The sequence below is a fragment of the Doryrhamphus excisus genome, chromosome 7 (assembly GCF_030265055.1).
Source record: "Doryrhamphus excisus isolate RoL2022-K1 chromosome 7, RoL_Dexc_1.0, whole genome shotgun sequence".
NCBI lineage: Eukaryota > Metazoa > Chordata > Actinopteri > Syngnathiformes > Syngnathidae > Doryrhamphus > Doryrhamphus excisus.
In genome coordinates this window covers 16311244-16336722 of record NC_080472.1, presented here as the reverse complement: position 1 = coordinate 16336722, position 25479 = coordinate 16311244, and the positions used below count along the sequence as shown (strand labels likewise).

Below are 25479 nucleotides of genomic sequence, written 5' to 3'. Positions count from 1 at the left end.
TAACAACATTGCACTCCTGTCATGTAGATGATCTTTGACTAGTGTTTTTGCAGTAGGTTGTTAAACAGAACGGTCCTGTCATAAGAGTGGATCTTTGACTAGCGTAGTGTGAAATTCTCCACGGTTAAGACTGCCACCCTGTGGCCATTATAATGTCAACAAAAACGGGAACCATACAGTAAAATGTGCATGCAGTATTTGACGACAGCTGCTTTATTGGAAACATCTTTATTTACTTTAAAACGTCACAACAAATAAAGACAAGTGGTGGTTTGAACACAGTAGTAAATAAGCCACAAGAACAGCATAAAATCTCATTCAAATAGCAGGAATTCATATTGGATTCTGGCTTAAGTGCTTTTCTTTCTTTCTTTTTTTTTTTTTTTTAATGAGCAGTGTTGAATATCCCAAATGTTCTGTCTGACTGGTACTGCTTTTCACACCATCAGAGCTCCGTGTGAGAACTTTCTGCTGTCTCCTCTTCTTCTTCTTCTTTGTCTGATGAGAAAGATATAAATGTTCAGACGTAATTACGTAAACAGCTTTTAAATAGCAGTGACGCTCACCTTGCAGCTGCTTTTGTACACACTCTCCATCTTGGTCCTCGTAACCAGGGGAGCAAACACACTCGTAGCTGCCTTTATTGTTGACACACAGCTGGTGCTCCTTGGTGCATGGTGACTCCGGCTGGGAACATTCATCAATATCTAGTGGAAAAACAATACCAAGAAGCACAAATTTAATATTTTCTTTTATCATATATGCATATGGTACAACAGATTTTTCATTGCTTTGATTATATTATATTTGAGATTATATTTTGGCCAGGGAATTGTTTACTACTTTGGTTTGAAGTGACAATGGATGACGAGCCCCCTCATGTGGACAAACTATGAACTATTTTGATTTTCTTGCTCCCATCTTTAGGAATTCATTCATTCATTCACGAGGGTTGCTGGAGCCTATCCCACCCTGGACTGGTGGCCAGCCAATCACAGGGCACATATAGACAAACAACCATTCACACTCACATTCATACCTGTGGACAATTTGGAGTCGCCAATTAACCTAGCATGTTTTTGGAATGTGGGAGGAAACCGTAGTACCCGGAGAAAACCCACGCATGCACAGGGAGAACATGCAAACTCCACACAGAGATGGCCGAGGGTGGAATTGAACTTGGGTCTCCTAGCTGTGTGGCCTGCATGCGAACCACTCGGCCGCTTTAGGAATTGAATATGTTTAATACAGATTTTGCATTTTAATATCGGTAGTATTTTGAAATTTTAAAGTAAAATCTTTTTTTTTTATTTAACTGTACAATTTAGCATATAGTAAACCAGTGTTTTGCTGAATGTTTTCTAGCTTGTTTAAACACGCCCAACCTGTGCAGGTGCCCTCATTGTCCTGGTAGCCGCTGGCACATGCTTGGCACTTGTCAGCACCAACATCAGTGCATCCCGTGCACGATTTATCACAGGCTGAAAAAAGCAAAAAGACAAATAAACATGTGTCCCATCATTTTCATTGTTTCTAATGAGGCATGCGTTTACCTTTGCAGGAGTAGGAGCCTTCGGTGTTGAGACAGTATTGGTGTTCTTTACAAGGAGATGAGTCCTTGGAGCACTCGTTTATATCTGGAACATATTTAAATGTATTTGATCATGTAATAATAGTGTTGGTTTATTACTTTGAAGGCACATTATATTTCAATACCAACACACGCTTCCTGGTCATCCTCTTCCCAGCCCTCCTTGCACTCGTCACAGTCCTGATTGGTCGCCCCACTGCACGTCTTGCAGGAAGCATGGCATCCTACAACAAAATAACACATTTATCATCCAGAACGTGACTATAAAAAATGCAGTAGATATTGTTGTACCTGTGCATAACGAGAAGGAGTCGTTCCGCACTTCGTTGAAGTAGCCGTCCATGCAGTCGAGGCAGAAATCTCCTTCATAGCCAAGGTCGCAGCTGCACTTTCCAGTTCCTCCGCGGGTTCCGTCACCGTTACACATGCCGTTGCCGTGACAAGGCTTCTCGGAGCCTCCCACACAAGCTTAAACATGAACGACATAAGTGAGCAAGTCATGTACTCGTGTGCCTGGTTAATACCAGTACTGTATTCTAGCCATATATCAAGCACAGAGGTAAGCCAGGGTTACTGGCAGTGAAGGCAGCAAGGAGGCTGACGTGCCCCCTGGAGCCATGGGTTGCCGACCACTGGCAACTGACCACTATAGTCTCAAACTTATTTGGGTCAATATTGTAATTTTTTATTTAAAAACAACAAATCCGCAGTAGTTGATGGCCACAATGTGGATTTTCTAATTCATTCCAAAACACAATAAGCACAGCTTGTGAAAAAATGTGACAGGGAGATATCATTTTTGGCATGTATTAATGGAAAAGCAACAATAATGTTTTTCTCACCGTTGCAGTCAGGTCCAAATGTGCCTTTAGGACAGCATACTTTAATTGTCTCAATGCAGAACCATTTATGAAGATCAGGGTGTTTTGTTTTCCTGCAGCACAACCACAATTTGTAGAATAAAAATATATATATTGACAAATATTTCAATCAGGCAACATTTTGGGTCAACCTGGCACTGACCTCTTGAACCACCATGTTTCAAAAAGCTCCTCATGTTCTTCCAACATGCGGTTGCACTCAAAACTGCTGCTGTCACACAGATCCTCCATGATCTCCATCAGACGGATCTCGCTACATGCAATAAAAAAACAGCTTTACATTGAAAGCAATTGCAAAAGCTTGCATGTTTCACCTTATATAAAGTTATCATCTAATTAACTTAATGAGTGTATGCAATATTGGCATTAGGCACATGTCTCTGTTGTTCCAGCTTTGATGACCTGTGGCAGGCTGACCTAACCGTCTCACCTTGTTTCATATTTGGACAGTTTCCTCTCCTCCCACGCTGTGTTGCCCCCACCAAAGTTTTGCTTTGCAGTTCTGTCATAGCCCTAAAATACACATAATATTCAGAGTTATGGGGGCTATTTTACGACTGAACATCACATTAGCTAGTTCATTGAAATATGCGCAGAATCTTGGTCTCTTACCTTGTTAAAGTTAGTTGTAATTTGGTTGCAGGTACTGCAGGCGCTTTGTAAATCCCTTTCTGCATAAATAACTTGGAAAAGTAAAAAAAGAACAACACAAGACAAAAGCCACAGGAGCTTCAGTTCTGGATTGGTGGACAGCATCTCGCCGTTTCATCGGGACTCACAATACAAACCACCCTACAACGAACTTATATAACAATACCGGATACATTTAATGGCACTGTGGGCAATGATAAAGAAATTAGCTTTTATATAAAGCAGTATTTACATGCCGGCTGAGGAAACTGTCCACCACGGCTTCCAGTTTTCCGCTTCAGCCCATCTGCCGACTTGTGGTGTGGTAATTGGCTCTTTGTATATGCCAATCAAACTTACAGCCAATCACTTGCCGCCACGCTCGGGACAAATCGCTACCTCCACACCAGGAAAATCCATAAAGATCAAATAAAATAAAAAAATATGTATATTTTTATATAAATTATTATCCTCATTATTATATAAGTAAAAGTTGTATTTAAATTGCTTTTGAAAAATATAAAAACGAAAACCTTTTGAACAGACATCCGGCCAATACCGGAAGTAGAAAGTATTCGTCAGCTGTCATGGCTGAAAAAATTGGTGTTTTGGGTGTTTCGCTGCTGCTTTTACTAACATCTGTGGCATTTTTACACTTACTTATATGTCCGTTCACAAAAGTGGAAGAAAGCTTTAACCTACAGGCGGCCCATGATCTTTTATATCACAAATTGGATTTTGACAAGGTAAGCAACAGCAGGTGTTGTACAGCAGTGATCCCCAAACTTTTTGAGTTCCCGTTCTAACAAATCTGTGGTGAACAGGTGGTTATTTAACCAATTGTGAATTTACACTAAGTTTAGCCATGTTTTTCAACAATTCTAAACCTGTATTTAAGAGTAAGACACTGTGTAATGAATGAATATCGCCTGTAAGATGCTTCACTTAGCCTGTACATTATCTCTTCCAGTATGACCATCATGAGTTCCCTGGTGTGGTGCCTCGAACTTTCATTGGCCCCCTGTTTGTCTCCGCTCTCAGCTCCCCTGTCGTCTTCCTGGCTTCTCTGCTGGATGCACCCAAATTCTACACCCAGCTCATTGGTAAAATCACCATAATCTCACCGAGTTGTCATAACTCAATCCCCAAAAATCTGATATGGTTTCTAATTTGTTGTGTTCAGTCCGAGCCTCCTTGGGAGTCTGCGTCATCGGTGCGCTATGGCACATGCAGAGAGAGGTGAGGAGGCAATTTGGCTCCACGGTGGCGATCCTTTTCTGCTTGACATGCGCGTCACAGTTTCACCTAATGTTCTACAGCACCAGGACGCTCCCTAATGTGTTTGCATTACCAATAGGTAAGATACATTATAGGACACCCACCTGCATCTTCACCCCAGGCCATGAGGCAAAACCACACATGTGTGCTAACCACTTGTCCGCTGTGCAGAACCAATTGTTTTACAATGAAGCAGAATTTGTTTTCTTTTTATATCTAAATGCACCGTTAATTTTGTTTTTGAAGTTCTTACAGCATTCACCTCTTGGATGGCTCACAAATACGGCAGCTTCATCGGCCTCTCTGCTTTTGCCATCATTGTGTTCCGGTCCGAGCTCTGCATCTTCATGGGTCTCATGTTGGTATCGTCACTCCTGAGCAGGAAGCTTGGGTTGTTAGAGCTTCTCTACCATGCTGTTCCTGCTGGATTGTTATCATTAGGTAAGTTGGGACCATACATGGATACTTTATATTGGTAGTATATTGGTTGGTTGTATTTTCTGTGTTTTCTTTTTAGCTCTAACAGTGGCCGTCGACACCTTCTTTTGGAGGAAACTTTTGTGGCCTGAAGGTCAGGTTTTTTGGTACAACACCGTTTTCAACAAAAGTTCCAACTGGGGAATATCCTTTAAAACACTTCAATGCACTGTTGCATTTGTGTCTGAATTCCTAATCCCTCTTAAACATCCTTGACTCCCTTTTCAGTAAACCTCGCCCTTTCTCTGGTATTTTTACTCCGTTTTACCCCGCGCCCTTGGATGCACGCTGCTGTTTGTCCCGCTGGGCCTGCGGGATCGGAGGATGAGGCCCCTGTTGCTGCCCGCTGTCGGCTTCATTCTCGTGTACTCGCTGCTGCCGCATAAAGAGCTGCGCTTTATCATATACACCTTCCCTGTGTTCACTCTGGTGGCTGCCCGAGGATGCTCTTTTATGTAAGTTCTTATGTAGAAACTTCAGTTTGGCTGTAAGTACTTCATCTAGCATCACGAGTCACTTCTTAAACACAAACAGCGGCAGTAGAGCGTAACATCGATGAGACAGTAGCCACCAGGAAGTACGCTAACTTATTTCATGCCGGCTTATTTTCTACTATATTGGATAATACAAGTGTAAAGGTGACTATAGGGATGTTATTTCATGTCTGCAAGGCTCTTAGAATGGTAAAGGCATATCAAACAGGTTTTATATGCTCTTAACTACAAAAATACCAGATTGTAGATGACTATACTGTATATAAGAAAAGACATTGTAAACGTATTTTCTTTGCAATTTAGTTTGTGCAACTACCACAAATCCTGGATGTATAAACTTGGATCAGCTGTCGTGGTGGGTCAGCTGTTGTTGAACGTCTCCTACACCAGTGTAGGTCTGTCTGTTTCCTACCACAATTACCCGGGAGGCCGAGGAATGCAGGCGCTTCACCGGCTGCTGCCTGCCACAGCAGGTAGGAATGACCTGTGGACTATTTTTGACTATTGTGTGAACAAATAAAAAGTACATTGTCTTCTCAGACGTCTTTGTTCATGTTGACACCTACGCTGCTGAAACTGGAGTATCTCGCTTCATGGAGCAGCATCCACACTGGAGGTCTGCCTATTTTGCATATTTGACCATATTTGCTGTACTTGTTTTGTCATAACTCCCCACCCTTCCTTCGGGTTCTTTGCAGATATGACAAACGAGAAGATTTGAGCCCCTCAAGTCCTGAAATGAAAATGTTCTCACACCTGCTGATGGAGGTAAACGCCACAAAGATTCTTCTACTCCAGGACACTCACAAACCTCTGACATTTATCGAAGGCTACAGCAATATCGCCCTCAATTTGTTTAGTTTCCCTCCTGTCAGTGTTAGACTGGAGAGAAAAAGCGTGCTGATGCAGAGTATGGCGTTCAACAGGTCAGAGGTGTCAGCTTAAAATGCTTATTTTAAAGACTAGACCATGATGCATTACCGTTTGACGACAGGTGTTCTTTAGCATCTATGCAGAGGTGCAAAGAGCGGGTAAGCAATACATGCAGTGCATTGGGGGGCTATTCACGGTCCGCGTTTTAAAACATTTTACATCACTTTATGCATGTGTAAAGGATGTGATCCATAACATATATGATCAATGTCTTGAGGCATGCCAGTGATGAGTTTTCCCCAGGCGCTGGTTGGAGGTGTTTTGCGTTGAATTGTTATCATATGATGGAGGGAGAGACAGAAAAGAAAATAAGTAGTTGAACGACAGTAGGTAAGATGTTTGGCTGTATAAAAAAGATGGAGATTTAAATCTCCCTAACATGGGACTCTATCAGATTGCAGCTCAAATGTTTTATAAGAATGTGTAATAATAATAATAATAAGACTACCAATTACAACCGGCTAGTTTACTGGCCGCTGTCTTTTCGAGGGAAAAAAACATCATTTTGTTGTCAGTAGTACCTGAAGTGTGTGGAAAAATCACAAAGAGACAAGAAATTACAAGAAATAGGGACTCTTTACCCATCCAAATTTGGAATAATCCATCATTTAAAGTATGAAATAAGATATTAATTTAGAAGCCTTGGGAGGATAGTGACATTCATTATAACCTCAAGTAATATTTTGTCATTTAAAGACCTTAAAAATAAATTCAACCTCAAGGATGTAGAACAATTAAAGTACCTCCAGCTAAGAAATTGGGTACAATTCGTGTGTTTTCCACTCCTTTTCAAACACTTCAACTATAGGTTGCTAGTTTGCCATGCTAGCGGTGGCCATCTAAGTCTCGGCAATGTTATTTCATGTCCACAGGGCTCTAATAATGATAAACCCTGTATTTTGAAAATCATAAACAGGTTTTTAATGGCGTAACTATGAAAACTATGAAAAAATTCCATTTATTAACATTGAATCCTCCAATTATCACGGTCGGGTCTGGAACCAATGAACCAAGATAAACGAAGGGACACAGTGGAATGGAATTATTGAGATCTTGACTAAATGATATGCGGTTAGTGGGAACTGCTTTTTGTGCATCATGTGTAAGCGATACAATAGTCAGTCAGTTGAAATGATGGCTGATTGTTGACATGTCATGCGGGAACTGTGAATTAATTTTCATTTCTATATTGCTTCATTTTGTATTGTTTAAAACACCATTTTCACATATTTTGTACTTTTTTGTTGCTTCATATTAGCTTGTTATATTGTCAAATTGTCCCGCTGGTTTATGTTTCACTTGAGTTTAAAATAAACAACTCTGATGCCCTGTATTCTTTATTATTTGAAATACACTAAGCTTTAAAATTGACCAGACACATTTGGTGTATTGGCACCAAGTATCGCCGATACCAGCCTGGATTTTACTAGGCTATGTGAGCAGCAGCACGAGAACCACAGCTACGACTGGCAGAGGAGATCAAAGTTGGAGGATGACAGGACCATCCCTTCGTGGAGGCACCATGGATGCCCATGCTAGTTGGATGCAGACTTCTAGTGATGGTAAGACCTTTTCAATAAAATTCAATATTCTTTTCCCAGTATGTATGGACTTTCCGTCCGGATGAATCCGGTCGGACATCAAGACAGTTGTTCAGGACTGTGCGTATGCCTGCAAGCCCTGTAGGTAAGTTAAGTTATGCACACATTTAAGGAGACTGTCAATCAACCATGCAAGGTGCATTCAGGAACACTCCGAATCTGAACATCACATCTTTATTATGAGTGATTGTGTGGTCTAAATAGAGAAAAAACTATGTGGATATTTTTATCACAATTTGCTACATTCAAGTATGTGTGCTTGTAAATCACGTGCACTCAAAATGTGAATTTCAGTGACGTGTCTTTGAACACAACCTTGTACAAAAGTGCGATTTAAGTGTCGAGAGACTGGTGTTAAACGGTTTTTCAGATATATATTTTCAGTTTAAGCTGTATTTACTGTTCATAAACTACATTACAAATGGGACTATTTCACAATTTTGATTAGATATTTGAATCAGTTTACAGTCCTAGTTATTAATTTTTTGTTTGAGCTAATTACCTGCAGTAATATGCGAAATAAAAGTCTGTTGGGAGAGTTGCACATTCTTATTTTACATACAAATAAAGCAGGAATAAGCGAACTTCATTTAAAATATAACAAGACATCTTGTGTATCTAGCGTAAAGCAAAAACTTTATTTACAAACTGGTTCCAGTTTCAATGCTAAATCATTTATCAAATTAGGTTCCATATAAAAATGTACAATACATTTTTACTCAAACCCATAAATTAATCCCCTGAACATACACCTAAATTGTGCTTAAGAGACACATTGTAAATTCCAAATGTCTTAATCCGAAAATACAGCAATATCTTAAGTCTTATTAAAAACACTTCAGCAAGTTTAAGAAAAAAAAAGTCTAGCTCTAAATGACAGTACCATGAGCCACAAATTTCACAATGAAAATTAAATAACATTAATTTAAAACATCTTTCAGTCACAGCATTTATTTTTGGGCCATGTTTTCACAAAGAAAACTGCATCAGTAATATATTCAAGAGCAACCTGAAATGGATTGCGCAGATTTGAACAAAAAATATTTACAGCATTTTTGACCTGAAGTAGATTTGGATAAGGCACAAGAGAGTCCAGAGAAAACACACATGAATAATTATGCAAACACACAAGAGCAAGAAAACCCCTCCCTCCCTGATACACTTCTTACTGAGACAGTTCATGATCTTCAAAGTGTTCAAACAGTAGTACACACAATAAAATTACCCCCCCCCCCCAACCCCTGTTGCAGCATTGTAAGAAATCAGTGTATACAATGATTCTGTACATCACACAATATAGAAACCCCCATTTCACAGCTATGTCACTTGGTCCTTATTATTAAAGGGCTTTCAAGTTAATGTGTCATCAGTATTGAAAGTAAATCAGAGGGAGGTTGACCTTGAGGAAGATCAGCCCCTCCATGTTTTCCAGTAAAGGCCTGGGGCGGTTAAGGGCGCAGTTGACGCTTGCCGTGCTGAACAGCGCCTCTGCTGGGACGATGCTGGGAGGGCAGCCCACGTAACGGGCGGCTACTTTGGCAAGCTCGGGCCACAGGAACTTCTTAAGGTTCCAGTAGTCAAGCGGGTCACAGCTTTGATCCAGTATGTCCTCCTCAAGGTACTCCAGCACTGCCAATTCGGAGGACTTTGACTTTTCCTCGTGTTTTACCTTTTGTCTCAAGTCAGCCATCAGGGACCAGATGTTGTCCTTGTCGGAAATGGCGTTGCCGTCAGACACGAGGGCTTCCTTGCAGCGGTTGGGCAGTGAAGACTTTTCAGATGAGGTAGAAGAGAACAAGTCTAACTCCTGGATCAGGTCTTGCTTACATCGCTCTGCCTCTTCCTCTGTGAACAATGAAGTCTTGTAACGGGGGTCCAGCATGGTCGCCCAGGTGAAGCGTGGATCGTGCAGGGTGGCCGACATCCTGCTCACCATGGCTTCTTTCAGAGATTTGAGCATGGTGTCTATGCCCACGGTCTCATCAAACAGCAGGTCTATCTTTCTATTTAGGATATGAATGAGTGGTATCACTTGTCCCAGAGTGGCAGTGCGGTTGCTGATCTCGTGGTAGGCCACCTCGAAGGGTTTCAGTGCATTGCAGAGGGACTGTATCACCTCCCACTGGTCACAGCTGATGATTTCCCTGAAATTGCACTCGATTGACATCTCGTCAATGGCTTTCTTTTGCTCCATCAGCCGCTCCAGCATTAAAAAGGAGGTTCTCCATTTGGAAGGGATGTCCTGAATGAGTTGGTTTTCCGGTAAGTGGTGGTCCCTTTGGAGCTCGGCCAGCTTCTCCTTCGCCTTGGCAGAGCGGTGCACGCGCTCACATATCTTTCTTGCGATACTCAGAAGGTTCTGAACCATTCTCTGGCTCTTTATGGCTTCGCTAACGATGAGGTCAATGGTGTGGCCAAAACACTGCACGGCGACGAGGCCGTGGTCCTCCAGATTGTTTCTTATGCTGGCATTGTCGGTCACAGTGAAACCCCTCTTCAGCCCCGATGAGGTGATCCAAGAATCCCACAGATACTCCAGCTGCTTTGGGATGTCGTGCATATCCTGATCACAGTCTATTTGGGACACACTTAGCAGAGCTGAACAGTGGAAATCCTGGCCCTGGGGTCTGACACTGGACTCGTATGTGGCCCAATGCGCAGTGAGGGTCAAGTACTCCCTTGTCTGGCTACTGACCCAAATACTTGTCGTGAAGTGGACGACTCCACCTTCAGCCTCTTTTAGGTGTGTCAGCACAATGTCTTTGACCTTCTCGTACATATCTGGTATGGCGGTGCTGGTAAAGTAAGAAGAGGGCGGTAGACAATACTGAGGCTGGAGGTACTCGAGCAATCTGTTCAGTCCAGCATTCTCCACCATCGATGATGGCTGAAGATCCAGCGCAAGCATTTCAGCAATGAGTTTGGTTATTTTTTTGGCAACTGGGTGGTGTTCATCAAACCTCTCGTGGTTCTGCTCCGTATGGTTAACTGGCATATCCACGCGTTCCCGTTTGACCCGGATTTCAGCAGACGGCACGTCACCTGAGATAGTATTGTTGCTTTCAAGAAAATGTTCGTGAAACCTCTGCATGTGCCTGAATAGGCAGCTGGTGCCGAGGTTTGTAGTCTTTTTGCCTCGGCTTATAGTGCGGCTACAGTGCAAACAAATCACCTTGGTGGGGTCAGTGGGCGAAATTGAGAAATGGTTCCACAGTTTGGACGTCTTCTTACTGAAAACTGTTTGTGGCTTTTTCTCACTGCTGTGGCTTTTAGTTTCTTTGGTTGAAACTGCGTCTGGCGTCATGTCAACATGGGGCTGGGGGGAGGGCTCCTTGTCGTCTGTGGTTTTTTGGCTTTGGAGGACGTCTGGGTGCCGCCTCATGAGGTGCCTCATTAGACAGCTTGTGCCAAAGTCCCCGCGTTTCCCCCGACTGATGACGCATGTACAGTAACGGCACAGTGCTTTTAACTGGTCAATAGGTGATACAACGAAATGTTGCCAGACCTCTGATTTCACCCGTTTCATTATTTTCTTGTTCTGCTGGAAAATAACATGATTCTGGTTGAGGTTGGGAGCTTCAGAGATATCACACGGTGAGGAGGTTGACGGTGTATCCTCCCCGTGAGCGCTGAAGGGCAGCGTGAGAGAGGACTCTTGTTCCGACAGTTGCATGTCTTCATTGGATTCCTCTTTTATATCCATGCTTTCCATCATAGCTTGTGGTACTTCATCTGATATGGTTTCGGGTGAAGACGGAAGTGGCGATTCCTTTTTGATATCCAGTGGGTCATGTAATGGAGTGCGGGACAAGAGTGATGGGGGATTTGAGTAGGGCGGGGGAATGAGATTGCCCAGTCCATTTTCCTCAATGACGACCTCTTTGTGAGCTCTCCACATGTGACGTATTAGACAGCTTGTGCCAAGATCTTTCCCATTTTTGCCTCTGCTGAATTCATTCATGCAGTGGATGCATACCGCTTTGGAACTGTCCACGGGTGAAAGGTAGAAATGTTTCCATACGGCCGATCTCCGACGGGAGCTAGAGCCTTTTGTATGGCCGGGAAGGGGCTCGGTGCCTCCGTCAGGAGGCATCTCTTCAAGGTTGTTTTCACTGGAATGGGAGGGGGCGAGCGTGTTGCTAACAGGTTCGGGTTTTGTTTCAACTTTGGATAACACATCCTGGGACGAAAGGTCGGAATTTTCAGCAGACGATGTGGACGTTGAAGTGTTCTTTGACCCAGAATACATGACATTGTTTATGTCACCGTTTTTAGGCGAGTTTGGCGACGGGGAGACGGAGGATGCTAAAGTACTAAGATTATGTGCTGATGTGTCAGCGCCATCTTGGCAGAGCATGATAGGGTGAGCCCTTCGCACGTGCCTCATCAAACAACTTGTACTAAGGTCTTTCTCGTTCTTGCCCCGACTGAACTCTTTCATACAATACAAACAGATTGCTTTGGTGTTATCTCTTGGTGATATGCAGAAATGATTCCAAGCGGGGGATTTTTTCCTTGGGTTAGTTTGACTTCTCATCGACGCCAGAAGGCTCTGGGTGACTGCATCCATGGCAACATCATAAAGTGTGCTTGTGTAGCCACTTAATATATTATTGTAGTCGTCCCCATCTCTTGTCAAAAAAGGGCCGAATGAGTTGCCAAATTCAAATTTTTCAAAGTCCTGTGTTTCATCCTCCAAATCATTTGTATCCCGACTTTCTTCTTTAATGTGCTCATTGCCGGTTTCATAGTTTTCACTCTCTGTATTTTCATCAGTGCTGACGCCAAGCCATTTGTTTGAATGAGATGGAGACGCCGGATCTTTTTCTGTGTCACCCTGAGATGCACGTATGGCGTGGGGAAGGTCTTTATCCAGTGTTATTGAGGAACACGACGACTTGGCATCCACAGTCTCGCGTGGGTTCATGCTGTAGGATTTAAACACATAGCCGTCCTGACCCTCAATTTTCAGGCAGGTCCCCTTCGCCTCTCGTTTCTTGTCTATGGAGCTGAGCACGTCCTCACCCGTGTGCGAGACATCTTCCTCCCCGTCCATGACGGTGGCTGCCCCAAAAGGTTTCTCTCTGTCCTGTTTGTCAGGTCTGATCACTTCTACACATCCACTGGGCAGCTTTCATGCAGGGCTTGTGTTTGTGCGGCTGTCCGGGTCATTGGGTGACAGCTTGTCCCTCTCCATTTATGACCCAAATAGTTGCACCTCTCTGCACACAACCTAGAGAGAGGGGAAACAAGATCAGAGTCCATTCTGAAACAATCAGTGGCGTGCGTACTCTGTTTACATGACCAGTTGCATAACACCCAACTAAAACCCTAGATCGCTTATCCTTGTGGAGCCCGAGCTTAAAGCGCAGGCGTCTCCTGGGAGGTGACATATGACTTCAGAGGAAACGCAAAACCTCCCTGGTTACTCTGTGTTTTTGGTTAACATAAAATGTTTTGCCTCGCTTAGCGTACAATATAGTGTACATCTTGTCATGTAATACATGGAAACAGCAACCGGAAGTCAGCCATGTCAACTATGATGTCATCACTGGTTGACTAAACTTTTTTTAGAGATATATATACACATGCATAAAACCTTTCTAAATGCATGTTTTTTTTAATCTTTTGAAACATGAGAACACACAATTACATGTCCAAAGTGAATTTTAAAGTAATTAAGGTATTTCACTAAGGAAATGAGGAGAAAACATCAAATAGACCACAAAAGCAGACATTTCCCACAACTGTCTATGTATAGTGTTGTCACAGAACATATACCCAAGAGGGGGATGACTCACATATAAGTAAACTTTAATTAGAAAATAATTACTAAAAATCAATTGTACCTATATGACATATTTGAATGACATTTATTTACCCACCCGGAATGGATCCGCAATCCACTTCTAAAAATTGCAATGAATAGGACCAATGATTATATGAAATATGAATATAAAATAATATAATATATTAATTTAAATCTAAAAAGTTAAGACATGGGTTCCAATTTTGGGTCCTAGACCACCAGTTGAGAATCCCCGGACTAGAGATCTGAAACTATGTAAAACAATAGTCTGCATTGTCTATCAAAGTAATTAATAGAAAATAGCACTTAATGTTGTCATTGTGTGCTATTGAGCTTATTGTATCAAACCTTCTATGGTAAAGCACTGTCAGCACATGGATAATTTTTACACAAACAAAATATTGGTTATATATGTTAAAGATGTGATTATTTGTGTTCATTTGCACTGCCTTTGAACCAAAAAAGCAAGGGATTTCGTGCGTGCTAACTGACAGCAAGCTTTTCCGGGTTTGGCTAAAGTGCTAGTCCGGAAGGACAACAGAATACGGCCAACATATTGCAGTAGTGGCGCCTAATTTAACCAGCTTTGACTTGAATGTTAGGTCAATAACCGCACATAATAGCAAAACGTACACACATGCACAATACCCTAATAATAACCAGGTAGTTACGCTACATCATCAGTAAACATGGTGGCTATCCTGGTGCTAACAACTAGCATGAAGGCTAATACTCACCAAAACAAACATCAATGTATAACATTGCTATTGTGTATGATAGATAGTATTCTGTAGTCGTATTCTACCGAAGCGCTACTGCTAATAAAACACGTTTCGCCACAAATTTGTCACCGATCCGGTTAGCAAACAACTAGGCCATACACCCAAAGGCAAACAAGCGAGGTAGAACCTAGCCGAACCCAACCCAGTTCGGATTAGTTCTCCCCAACTATGACCAGTCCGGCATTAAAAGTTCCCCATATGTGTCTTTATCTTACTTACAGTTAAGTGTTGGGTCCATAAACGGTTAAACGTGACACATTTGATGATCCGGCTGCAGGAGGTGGTTCACTTGGTTGCTTTTGTCTCCTGGTGAGGTCGGCCGGAGCAGCTCCACACAGCGTCGGACGGAAGGAACCGTTTTTAATGATGTCACCGGCCGGGCGCAGAGAGGTCTTTAGGGTAGCAAAGGTGTGATGTATCTTTTAATTCATCGCACGACATGACTTTGATATGGACGCGCTTATAAAATATCCATGTTGCAGAGGTTTTTGTGATGATTTGCGTCACGTTAAAGACCTGGAAGTGGTAACGTGTGTTGCGTTCAGTGTCATTTTTAAATAGCTGACTGTGTGCATATTTTATGACCGTTATATGTTTAAGTTGACATTTTCAAGGGTTTGAGTATGAATTTGCAATCTGGGTTTGTAATGTAGGAAGAAAAAAGAAGAAAAAAATGTTAATATGGACTTCGCGTGCTAAATTATTAAATGACCCAGCATATGATAGTACGTAAAGTCACCACCGAAATAAATTCATAGCACTACTGCTTTGTTACAATATTAGCTGTGTGTGTGCGCGCGCGTGCGTGTGCGAGAATGTCTATGTGCGTGTGTCGTCAGAAGGCCAAATGCATTGATTGCGTGACAGATGGGCTTTTGTGTGAAATACGACTCGCTACCAACATGACCTCCAGCGTCACACGCCGAACGGTGGGAGTTGTCTGGTGAAAAAAAATGCATTGTTGTGTTGGGGGATGAGCCGTCCAGGCTTGGCTGCCGTTTAGCTCGTCTCTCCGGCTCTACTTTGCAGGATATGAACGGCCATTTAAAGCAAATATTAGCGTGGACCACACTGTGGGGGAACAAACAGACACCCAAGCATCTTTTATGTTTGTATCTGATTTAAATCGCCCGTTGAATGAGAGCTGTGTGTTCGGAGAGAGAGCCACTTAGCAGGCCGTGTCGCCATTGCTCTGTACGGCTGGTGGCTGGCTGTGGTTTTCAACACGCAACGCTCTTCACCAACAAGGTTTGTCATTTTAACTTTATTTATGCTTTATCACAGTACGACTCCAAAAGTAACGTTGTGTTGAATTTTGTGTAAGTTGCGGATAGCTATTCATGCTAGGTAGCGAAGTGGCTGCTAGCTAATGTTATTGTTAGCTGCTTGGCTACTTGGGAGTCGCTAATACTGAAGCAGTTGTTTCTGTATCTCTGATTTGAGCAATACCCAAGAATGCCAGCTTCCCACTGCAGTTAACTTTATAGAATGCTTGGGAGTAAGGTGCATATGTTTTTCATCATAAATACATGTATTAAAGGCATGCACCGGACAGAGAATGCCCGTGTTGACATGGACAAATCACTGCATACTGAGGAGTAAAGCTACGTTCACAGTTGACCATTTCGGTTAAAATGGCCTGAAGCAGTGGTTCTCATCTGGCATGCCTGGGGGATGCAACGTCACCCCAAATAAATTGTAAACACGCTCTTTTTTTCACAGCTGTGTGTAGGGCAGCACATTAAGTCCCCACTCAATGTCCTTCCCTTCCTTCACAAGCTTGACAAAGTTGCTGAGAAGATTGGCATCACCCAGTTTTATTCTGTTTGTGTGAACACACCCCAAATATGTCTTATTTACCAGCAGAAACACGGAGCAAAAAGATGAAGAAGAAAGCCCGGAGCCACCGTGCCGCGGCACCGCCGAGGCCACCCTCACCCATCAAGCCCTCGCCCAACAAGCAGATCCTGACATACGCCCAGGCCCAAAGAATGGTCGAGTTTGAAATTGATGGCCACATCCACCGCCTCAGTATCTTCGACAAGCTCGACGTCATCTCGGATGACGACCCAGTGGTGCAGGAGATGACGGAATGGGCCAACAACAAGGAGAACTCTGAGAAACCGCAGCAGCAGGTTCTGTTACGGTCGGTTCGGTTAAAAAACAACCAAGAGAAGAGAAACGCCGCACTGGGCATCGCTGCACATAAAGGAGGCGGCGGACATCCTGCTTGTGCTAATCCTGAACCCAAACTTCCTGAGCCTAAATTTCAGACTGTGGAATATAACCTACCTGCGGTTCCTAAACGGCCTCCTTCTTATTATAAATTCGAAGTGAAAACAGAAGAAGAGCTTGATGAGGAGACGGAGTACGACATGGATGAGGAAGATTACGCCTGGCTGGATTTGGTCAACGACAAACGGCGAAGTGAAGGTGTCAGTCAAGTGTCTTATAATGTCTTTGAGTTCTTAATCGACCGTTTTGAAAAAGAGCTGTACCTGGAGGGCTTGGAAAAAGGCAGCGAAAGGCAAGCTTCTGTCGACGAGGATGCTGTTTGCTGCATCTGCATGGACGACGAGTGTCACAACAGCAACGCCATTCTTTTCTGTGATATGTGCAATGTGGCCGTGCACCAGGAGTGCTACGGCGTGCCCTACATCCCAGAGGGCCAGTGGCTTTGCCGACACTGCCTGCAGTCGCCCACGCAACCCGCAGGCTGCATCCTTTGCCCCAGCAAGGGCGGAGCTGTGAAAAAGACAGACGACGGTCGCTGGGGCCACGTGGTCTGCGCCCTTTGGGTCCCCGAGGTGGGCTTCTCCAACACCACCTTTATCGAGCCCATCGATGGCGTCAACCACATCCCGCCCGCCCGATGGAAGCTCACTTGCTACCTGTGCAAAGAAAAAGGCGTGGGGGCGTGCATTCAGTGCCACAAAGCTAACTGCTACACAGCCTTCCACGTCAGCTGTGCACAAAAAGCCGGCTTGTTTATGAAGATGGAGCCCATTAAGGACTTGACCGAGTCTGGAGAGCCCACCTTCTCAGTGAAAAAGACTGCCTACTGCGGCGCTCACACTCCAAACGGCTGCTTGAGGAGGAAGCTTACAATCTACGATGAGGCCAAACCCAAGAATGGACTTTGCAGCCAAGTGGACAAGGCGAGTCGAAAGCAGCAGCAGCAGAAGAAGAGGAGGAGGAAACATGAGCCTGAAGTTGAAAGTGAAGATGCAACCCCTTCTGCCGTGCCTTCGTTTCCTGCTTATAGGTACACAAATAAAGATGCCATACTTCATCAATACACACACTACATATGTAAACCCGCTCTAGTTGATCAATTGCAAAAATTATATTTTGCACTATTTTTGCGTCATTCTAAGTAGAGCTTCAAAATGCAAAAGAAAGAAACGGGAATGTGACAAAATTTTTGAGTAGTTGCACATCGAATCGTTTGGCACAAAGAGATTTCCCCTCCTTATACTTAGCTAAAAATGTATTTCCATCTGCGATTAAATGCAGTTAATTGTGAATTAACTATGTACAAAAAAATGCGATTAATCACGATCAAATATTTGAATGTGTATTTTTATGTGTATAATGTGTAATATTTTAGTGTGTGTATATATATGTATACACATACACACATTTATACACACACAGTCTTTTGTTGACTGTCAGATCATGTGCTAGTTGTTAATGTTTGAACCCCTCTCGTCATTCTTCATGCCTCGGCCAGGTTACAAGCCATTTTGAACCAGGTGTCCATCCAGAAAAAGAAAGCATTTGTGGAGCTGGTCCTCAATTACTGGACTCTCAAAAGGCAATCCAGGAACGGCCTGCCATTGATACGTCGCCTCCAGACGAGCCTGCAATCCCAGAAGAATGCTCAGCCGGTTTGTTCATCAGTCAGTCAATCAGATGATTTTTGGTCGTCTTTTCTTTCTGGAAGTGTAGTTTGTAGAGCAGATTCAGCCAATCTTATGTTGTCAAATGCATTTATTTATTTGTCGTTGGCAGAAGCAGAACGAGGAGGAAACGCGGGCGCTGAAGGACCAGCTGAAGCAGTGGCACCGACTCCGGCACGACCTCGAGAGAGCTCGGCTCCTGCTGGAGCTCATTCGCAAGAGGGAGAAGCTCAAAAGGGAGGAGGTAATAGAACAACTGGTGCGTACAAAATCGAGCGCATGTGGTTATGTTGCTTTGCAATGTGTTGTAGATAAAGTTCCACGAGAGCCTGCTGGAGATGCAGCTCACTCCCTTTAGTATCCTGCTGAGAAACCTCTTAGACCAGCTACAGTCCAAAGACCAAGCTCGGATCTTCAGTCAGCCAGTTGACGTCAGCGAGGTGAATTTCCTGCACCTGTTTCCTCCGCATGCTGATAAAACCTGGCAGAACTAATGTGCCGATGTCTTATCTTTTCTAGGTGCCCGACTACCTCGACCACATCAAACACCCAATGGACTTCTCCACCATGCGTCAGCGCATCGACGCCCAGAACTACACCAACTTCAACCAGTTTGAGCTGGACTTCAACCTCATTGTCGACAACTGCATGAAATACAATGCCAAGGACACATATTTCTACCGGGCAGCTGTCCGCCTTCGAGATCAGGGTGGAGCCGTGATCAGGAAGGCTCGACGTGATGCAGAGAAAATTGGCTTTGACGCAGAGAGCGGCATGCATCTTATGGATATTCCTGAAGTGAAGACAACATCCTTTTCTTGGGAGGATGGTAGGCAGACATCCATCTATACGTCCATTTTTTTTTTACATTGTGATTGTCCATATTAGGCTCGTCTAAATTTCAAGTGCATTGTATTTTTATGGATGCTATGGGAATTGCAAATTAATTTTCTTTGTTGTTATTTTGGGTCAAAGTTGAAGGAGACAAGTGCCAGACAGACAGAAGTTTAAATGATCTCACAAAAGGCACAATAATAACATAATAACCATAATAATACTGTTGGGGCCATAACCCGCAACAAGCAAAAACTCAAATCTGAATTTCCCATGTCACATCCCCTCCTCCACATGTGTCCGCCCGCCACTAAGGTCTGCTTGGGAACACATTCACTGTGACACGCACAAAGAGGAGTTTTATTTACGTCTTAAATGGCTTATTAACTTTTATTGTCCACCATATTGGGTAATAGGAGTAACTAACCATTCACTTGGATGTTGGCATCCTTCTGTTTGTATCGGTTGTATTCATCTTCACTTTTGTTGTGGCTATGGATTCAGTCTGCTTATTAATTTAATACCACATCTAACCAATGATAAAGCCTTTTCACAATGAAACTTTTTGCTGTGCCGTGCAGGGATTGGAGTTAATATAAATTTACTCCATACAGACAACCCGCCGTCTCCTGTGCAGGCAGAATAACTGAAACAAAACTGATCATCTCCCATCTTTCCCGCAGTGGACCGTCTCCTCGTACCGGCCAATCGCAATCACTTACCCCCGGACAAGCAGCTGCAGCAGCTCCTGGAGAAGTTCGACCTGACTTGCGCCATGAAGTCCAGCCCCTCTCGCAGCAAACGCATCAAGCTGCTCAAGAAGACCATCAATGACGTGCGCAGTGAAATGAGCCTGAAGATAGTCCCGCCGTCTTTTGTAGCCCCCTCCACATCAGCATCGGCATCTACAGCCCAATCTAAGGGTGTGAAGAAGGAGGAGAAATGGAAGGCAAATGGACATTTACCAGAAGATGAGGGTATGTGCTGGTCCTGAAATCAGCCGAATTCCATAAATAACTTTATTTGAGTGTGTGAGAGACAGTAAGACAAGCTCTGATTCGTGGTGAAGTTTGATGCCACCTGTATACATTTTTAGATGTATCGTCATTTTTATGTCATGTTGAGAAATATATAGTAATCTGTTGTTTGTTGTTTCCTCCAGCAGACAAGTCTCTCCCGCCTAAACTTGAGCCTTCAGACGCCATCCCTCCTCTTATCCACTCAGACACAGACCCCGGGCCCCCCACCCTCAAACCGATAGATGCCGCCCCAGAGTGTGACGATAAATGCAACGGTGACCTATCCGACCCCCCGCCATCGTCGCCGCCACGACTCAACGGCCACTCTCACGACGGCCCCCAGGACTCGTTATTTGACGGCGACGTCAGCGTGGTGGCTACGTCCACCCTGGCCGAGCTGGCGGGCACCATGAGCCGACGTACCGCCGTGCTCTTCCGCAAATCCAAAGTCGCCGTTCCCCACGTGCCAAGCGATGACAGTGCCAACAGTGCTGACCAAAAAGAGAGCGAGAGGGAGGTGGATAATGGCGGCACGCAGCTGGGTACCAAATCCTTCCTGTCCGTGGTCATTCCGAGACTGGAGACATTACTTCACAGCAAGAAGAGGAAGCAGAGAGACACTGAGGGTGAAGATGAAGAGGAGGGAAGGTCTTCAGTTAAAAGACTTGATATGGGTACTTTATGGACTCATTCAGTTCAGTGCAGCATTACTGCACATCATTACAAATATGTCCCCTATTTTTTTATTGACAATGTACATTTTGTCCCCCGCTCAGGGCTGTCGAGAGGTTTCCTGGACGTAGAAGAGATGAAGGAGCCTGAGCAGCCCAGTAGAGCCAGCCGACCCATGGAGCCACGAAGACGCTGTGCATCAGAGTCGTCCATCTCCTCTTGCAGCAGTCTACCAGGAGGACCCAGGTTTTGGTATAAACCAGCCCATGTCACGCTTAGGTCCATCTCATTTACACCTCGACTTCTCATCTGTAGCACCATCCTCAGTCTTCCGAAGTGTGGAAAGGGGAAACCGGCCATGGTGCGGAGAAACACTGTAGATGATAAGAGCGAATTAATCGCCTGCATAGAAAATGGGAATTTTGCCAAAGCTGCACGGATTGCTGCAGGTACGTACGCTGCTCTTTGCCACATAAATGTCAAGGTAGTGTAGTACATTGTTGTACACAGTCCCAGATATCTCCAGGATGTCTGAAAATAAAGCAACACTGACAATTTATAAGGTGTATTTCATTTAAATGTCATATTTAAATGCATTAGAAAGGTGCAGACACCTGGTGTTGGAGATTCACAGTTGCTTCCCGCCAAGTTCTTGTGGTGTTCTGGCAGTGTCTGCAACTCCTGCCGCCATGGCATCCAACAAGCCAACATCTGGACCATCAGAAATTCCCATTTGGCTGATTTAAATGAACAAGAACATGGCGTGTAAAGTGACTTATCTGTCTGTTCCATATGGATGTCCCACCCTCCTGCTTGTGATGCTCCTGTGTTTTAAACCCACCTGTATCCTTGTTCGGTGTCCCCGCTTCTGTAGAGGTTGGCAACAGCAATATTTGGATGCCCGCTAGTGCTGCAACTGTTGCGCTGGAACCCCTAAAGCTAGTTTGGGCCAAATGTAGTGGATACCCCTCCTACCCTGCCTTGGTGAGTGTTTTGTAGGCAAAGAAAGCATCACCAGTAAACTTTTAGCCTATGGGTTATGGATCAAGCTACTGTATAGATTTTACTGTTCAATTTGTCCTCTAGGTGGCAGCATTAAACTGCATGCTATTTAATTGCATGAAAAGACCACCGTGACCAAGTTGTTAGTGTAATTGCATGCACACGTACATTAAGAGTGGATAAAATGACAAGTGAATTGAATGCACCTTTGCAGATCATCGACCCCCACATGCCGCGTGTGGGCTGCCAGCACAACGGGGTGTCCATCCCCATGCCCCCCATGGACGTGCTCCGCATCGGAGAACAAATGCAGTACAAATCGGACGAGAAACTCTACCTCGTGCTCTTTTTCGACAACAAACGCAGCTGGTAAGGTTTTTATTTTCATTTTTTAAGCAGGGACTTTTTGTGTAAACCATGCAGGTTTGCCCCCAAAGCCACTTTTCCCACTGGGTGCAACTTAAGCAATGTACTCTTGTACAGCCGCCGTCTGTTACACATGCATGATATGTTGTATACGTACACGTCCCTGAATATGAATTATTAATCTAGGACCTTTCTGGGAGGGGGGAGTAGCTTTGAAGTTACAACTCAAAGAGCGGCAGTGGCTCAGGTCGTCCTAAAAGTGAAAGGTTGGCGGTTCGATTCTCGCTCCCTCCACCCCAGTCACTGTTGTTGGCACTTCACCCACCTTGCCTCCGGTGCTGCCCACGTTGGTGTATGAAGGTGGTGGTCGGATAGGCCGTAGGTGCAAATTGGCACCTACGTTCCCGTCAGGGCAGATGAGTCTACAGATGGTACATCTAGCCTAGCGTGGGTGAACAACAGCCCACAATGTCTATTCCGCTGTAATATGTCACTCACTTGGAAATAATATTTCTAGCTATTTCTATTCCTAGCTGCTCAACATCAGCATTATCTCAACTTCAAACTGCCTACGAGCCTTTAAATGGTGAAAACCAGATTCATCATGTTCACCATGATGATTGTGTCATTTGTAAGCACTTTCAGAGCAAAAGTGAACAGTGACGCATGACACCACCTTCCAAATGGTGGAGGGGGGAAGCCAATAGTGCCATCAAGTGGCATGAAGATGTCAATCATACCTTTGGAAAGACCATGTTGTATGACAACTTTTTGAGAGCGGGAATTGGACACAGAAAAGCTCTGACTCGCTTGAGGTGAAGTCATTGGGCGCCCCTGCATGTGTAAATCTCCAGACCCCAAATATAAGACAACCTGGAAAAACATAGCGTCTTATATTCAAGTGATTGTAGTATTTCTTACATGTTGCAAAACCTCAGGCAGTGGCTTCCTCGGTCCAAGATGGTCCCTCTGGGTATGGACAAGACCATCGACAAGATCAAAATGATGGAAGGCCGCACGTCCAGCATTCGCAAGGCGGTCCAGGTGGCCTTCAGCCGCGCCATGAACCACCTGAGCATAGTGCAGGACGAGCCGGTCAGCGACCTCAGCGACGTCGACTGACGCCGCGCCCTCCCACCTGCACAAAACCCACACCTCTCCTGTACCTCTTCTTCTACGGCGGCGACCGACTATTCCTCACTCCATTCCCACTTGAACACACTCCTCAACGTGCCGATGCTGCTTAAATGAATGTCCCGCCACACGTGTGTCACCTCCAGGCCTGTCACTGTGCTGAAGAGACCACCTCCACTGTCCACGCCACGATTTCCTCCGCCATTTCAAGCCAAACGTTTCCATGTTGGCCGTTTTCCAGCAACATTTATATCCATACGACATTCACACGTGAAAACTCCCTCCTTTGTATTTAAACTGTAAATATGTATAGTTGCTCGACACTAACTTATTTTCTAGAGTTTTGTTGTATTTATACCTCTTGATGCATTTGTGGCGCTAAGGCGTGAGTGCTGAGGAAAAGAGAAAAAAAAAAGCCTTACAAAGCCTGAACATGTATGAAAGTATTTCCTGTTTTAAATTATTGACCTTTATAATCATTTGGTATTAATCCTTTTTTGTATGAAATAGTTTTAGTCTATTTTTGTTCCTATATAGTATATTTATATGGTTTGGATACAACGTGATACAGTATGTATGAAGTCGGATTTTGTGGACAAACAAACCAAAAATGTTGCGACCCAGATTTATTTTTTGCAGGGTTTTAAGTGTGCGATTTTTATTATTTTTATTATTTTGTGTTTGCTGTAGTTGTAGGGGCTGCACTAACTTATTTGAAAGTATTATTACTTTATATTCAAGGAACAATTGTGGTAAAGTGGCACATTTAGTGATGGGATTCTTCTGAATGGTTTTTAAGGTTTTTTTTTTTGGAGCTGTAGAATATAATTTTTTTTCTGGGTATAGCATTGGTTAGCGTCATTTCATTTTGTATTTAGTAGTTTTTATGAAGTCACATGAAAAAGCAAAAAAATAAAAAAAATGATACAACTAGCAAATGTTTCTCTCACGTAACTAGGCTGATGTCAATCTCTTGTTAAATGCTGTGCGATCGATAGGCGACTTGCTGATCTCTACTGCATTAAGTAATAAGACTAATATAATAAGACTATGAAATTGATTATTATACGTTATTATACTACAGGGCTTGGGTTACTTGCTGACAGTCAACATCATGGAATGCCATAAACGCTTGCATCAAAGTTCGATCACATTAATTAGAACAAAATGTAATAATATAACGACTACTGAGTGGTTAGTGCGCAGGCCACAGCTAGGAGACCCGCATTCAATTCCCTCCTCGGCCATCTCTGTGTGGCGTTTGCATGTTCTCCCCGTGCATGCGTGGGTTTTCTCTGGGTACTCCGGTTTCCTCCCACATTCCAAAAACATGCTAGGTTAATTGGCGACTCCAAATTGTCCATAGGTATGAATGTGAGTGTGAATGGTTGTTTGTCTATATGTGCCCTGTGATTGGCCGGAGACCGAGGACAGCCGGGATAGGCTCCAGCACCCCCGCAACCCTCGTGAGGATAAGCAGTAGAAAATGATGAATGAAGACTACAGCACCTTTACTACTCTTGGTATTGGTATCACCCCGCCATCCCCTACCAGATGTCACGTGTCAATCATGTGACTGCCATCCTCGGTTTCCTCAGCATGAGGCAGGCACGTGAAGAAGCTAGCTAATTTACAAAAGCTTAATTTTTTTCATTTTGCTTTAATGGGATGCAATATATTACGTATTACATTTACAGTTCTAACTTCTTAAATGAATTTATAAAGCTCTGAAAAGCTAGCTGGCGTGGAGCATTAAAATTTGCTATGGAAGCAGGAGCACCTTTTTGTCACAATAGCAAACATGCTGCTAAGACACTCAATAATAATATAATAATAATGATATAGTGAATATGTCTCGCGTTTTCAATTTTTTTTAATCATTGTATCCATACACAGCAAATAAATTTTAAAAAGCATGTTTTTTAAACTATTTTTTTTTTTTGCTATGGACTCTACAGGATGCACTTCTCATCTTTACCGCAGAGTGGCACTGTGGCCCCGCATACATCCGTGATTCCACTAGGATAGCTTTGCCACACACTAGACAATACTAAATCTTGCTGCAGATAACGAT

At 43.7% G+C, this 25479-nt stretch overlaps 4 protein-coding genes across 18 annotated transcripts in view; 2 read left to right on the top strand and 2 right to left on the bottom strand.

Moving 5' to 3' along the window:
* Nucleotides 1-7607, top strand: part of alg12 (ALG12 alpha-1,6-mannosyltransferase) — a 30469-nt gene extending 22862 nt beyond the window's left edge. For 3 of the 10 annotated variants that reach the window (XM_058078442.1, XM_058078441.1, XM_058078439.1), the window contains 9 exons: nucleotides 4144-4205; nucleotides 4286-4341; nucleotides 4422-4459; nucleotides 4627-4821; nucleotides 4898-5002; nucleotides 5090-5312; nucleotides 5655-5824; nucleotides 5892-5967; nucleotides 6050-7607. In XM_058078442.1, coding sequence (XP_057934425.1) covers nucleotides 4144-4205; nucleotides 4286-4341; nucleotides 4422-4459; nucleotides 4627-4821; nucleotides 4898-5002; nucleotides 5090-5312; nucleotides 5655-5824; nucleotides 5892-5967; nucleotides 6050-6296 — 1172 coding nt within the window. In that variant the 3' untranslated portion in view covers nucleotides 6297-7607. Of the gene's footprint in view, nucleotides 1-3636; nucleotides 3849-4072; nucleotides 4206-4285; nucleotides 4460-4626; nucleotides 4822-4897; nucleotides 5003-5089; nucleotides 5313-5654; nucleotides 5825-5891; nucleotides 5968-6049 lie in introns of those variants that run through there. The other 7 variants (XM_058078436.1, XM_058078435.1, XM_058078434.1 and 4 more) reach the window with 4 other exon arrangements.
* On the bottom strand, nucleotides 213-3417 carry creld2 (cysteine-rich with EGF-like domains 2). The gene is made up of 10 exons (XM_058078443.1): nucleotides 3085-3417; nucleotides 2903-2985; nucleotides 2615-2725; nucleotides 2434-2525; nucleotides 1883-2059; nucleotides 1717-1815; nucleotides 1554-1637; nucleotides 1386-1481; nucleotides 567-707; nucleotides 213-498 (listed from the first exon to the last, which is right to left on the bottom strand). Exons 1-10 carry the CDS (start codon nucleotides 3226-3228, stop codon nucleotides 446-448), a joined length of 1080 nt encoding a protein of 359 aa, XP_057934426.1. The 5' UTR covers nucleotides 3229-3417; the 3' UTR covers nucleotides 213-445.
* Nucleotides 7608-8495: 888 nt separating the features above from the next.
* zbed4 (zinc finger, BED-type containing 4) lies at nucleotides 8496-14974 on the bottom strand. Its single transcript, XM_058077870.1, has 2 exons — nucleotides 14696-14974; nucleotides 8496-13118 (listed from the first exon to the last, which is right to left on the bottom strand). The coding sequence occupies exon 2, from the start codon at nucleotides 12939-12941 to the stop codon at nucleotides 9252-9254; it is 3690 nt and encodes a 1229-aa protein (XP_057933853.1). The 5' UTR covers nucleotides 12942-13118; nucleotides 14696-14974; the 3' UTR covers nucleotides 8496-9251.
* On the top strand, nucleotides 14792-24629 carry brd1a (bromodomain containing 1a). Of its 6 annotated transcripts, none has more exons than XM_058077867.1 (13): nucleotides 14797-15724; nucleotides 16343-17741; nucleotides 18210-18378; nucleotides 18491-18622; nucleotides 18690-18818; nucleotides 18898-19207; nucleotides 19896-20189; nucleotides 20375-20905; nucleotides 21008-21149; nucleotides 21219-21352; nucleotides 21778-21887; nucleotides 22120-22274; nucleotides 23210-24626. In XM_058077867.1, exons 2-13 carry the CDS (start codon nucleotides 16360-16362, stop codon nucleotides 23391-23393), a joined length of 3672 nt encoding a protein of 1223 aa, XP_057933850.1. In that variant the 5' UTR covers nucleotides 14797-15724; nucleotides 16343-16359; the 3' UTR covers nucleotides 23394-24626. The 6 variants fall into 6 exon arrangements, with proteins under 6 accessions (XP_057933849.1, XP_057933846.1, XP_057933847.1 ...); XM_058077869.1 differs by having other exon boundaries at nucleotides 14798-15724; nucleotides 18210-18366; nucleotides 20378-20905; nucleotides 23210-24625; XM_058077868.1 differs by having other exon boundaries at nucleotides 14799-15724; nucleotides 18210-18366; nucleotides 23210-24624.
* Nucleotides 24630-25479: the final 850 nt, after the last annotated feature.

Bases quoted from the DNA above. Each gene is read 5' to 3' on its own strand.
- creld2 (XM_058078443.1), bottom strand. From the start codon at position 3,228: ATGCTGTCCACCAATCCAGAACTGAAGCTCCTGTGGCTTTTGTCTTGT. The intron at 1,482-1,553 runs GTAAACGCATGC...TGCTTTTTTCAG, and splicing joins AGGCTCCTACTCCTGCAAAG to CCTGTGATAAATCGTGCACG. The intron at 708-1,385 runs GTTGGGCGTGTT...TTTTTCCACTAG, and splicing joins CAATGAGGGCACCTGCACAG to ATATTGATGAATGTTCCCAG.
- zbed4 (XM_058077870.1), bottom strand. From the start codon at position 12,941: ATGGACGGGGAGGAAGATGTCTCGCACACGGGTGAGGACGTGCTCAGC.
- brd1a (XM_058077863.1), top strand. From the start codon at position 16,360: ATGAAGAAGAAAGCCCGGAGCCACCGTGCCGCGGCACCGCCGAGGCCA. The intron at 18,379-18,490 runs GTCAGTCAATCA...TGTCGTTGGCAG, and splicing joins CTCAGCCGGTTTGTTCATCA to AAGCAGAACGAGGAGGAAAC. The intron at 22,275-23,182 runs GTAAGGTTTTTA...AAGTGATTGTAG, and splicing joins TTCGACAACAAACGCAGCTG to TATTTCTTACATGTTGCAAA.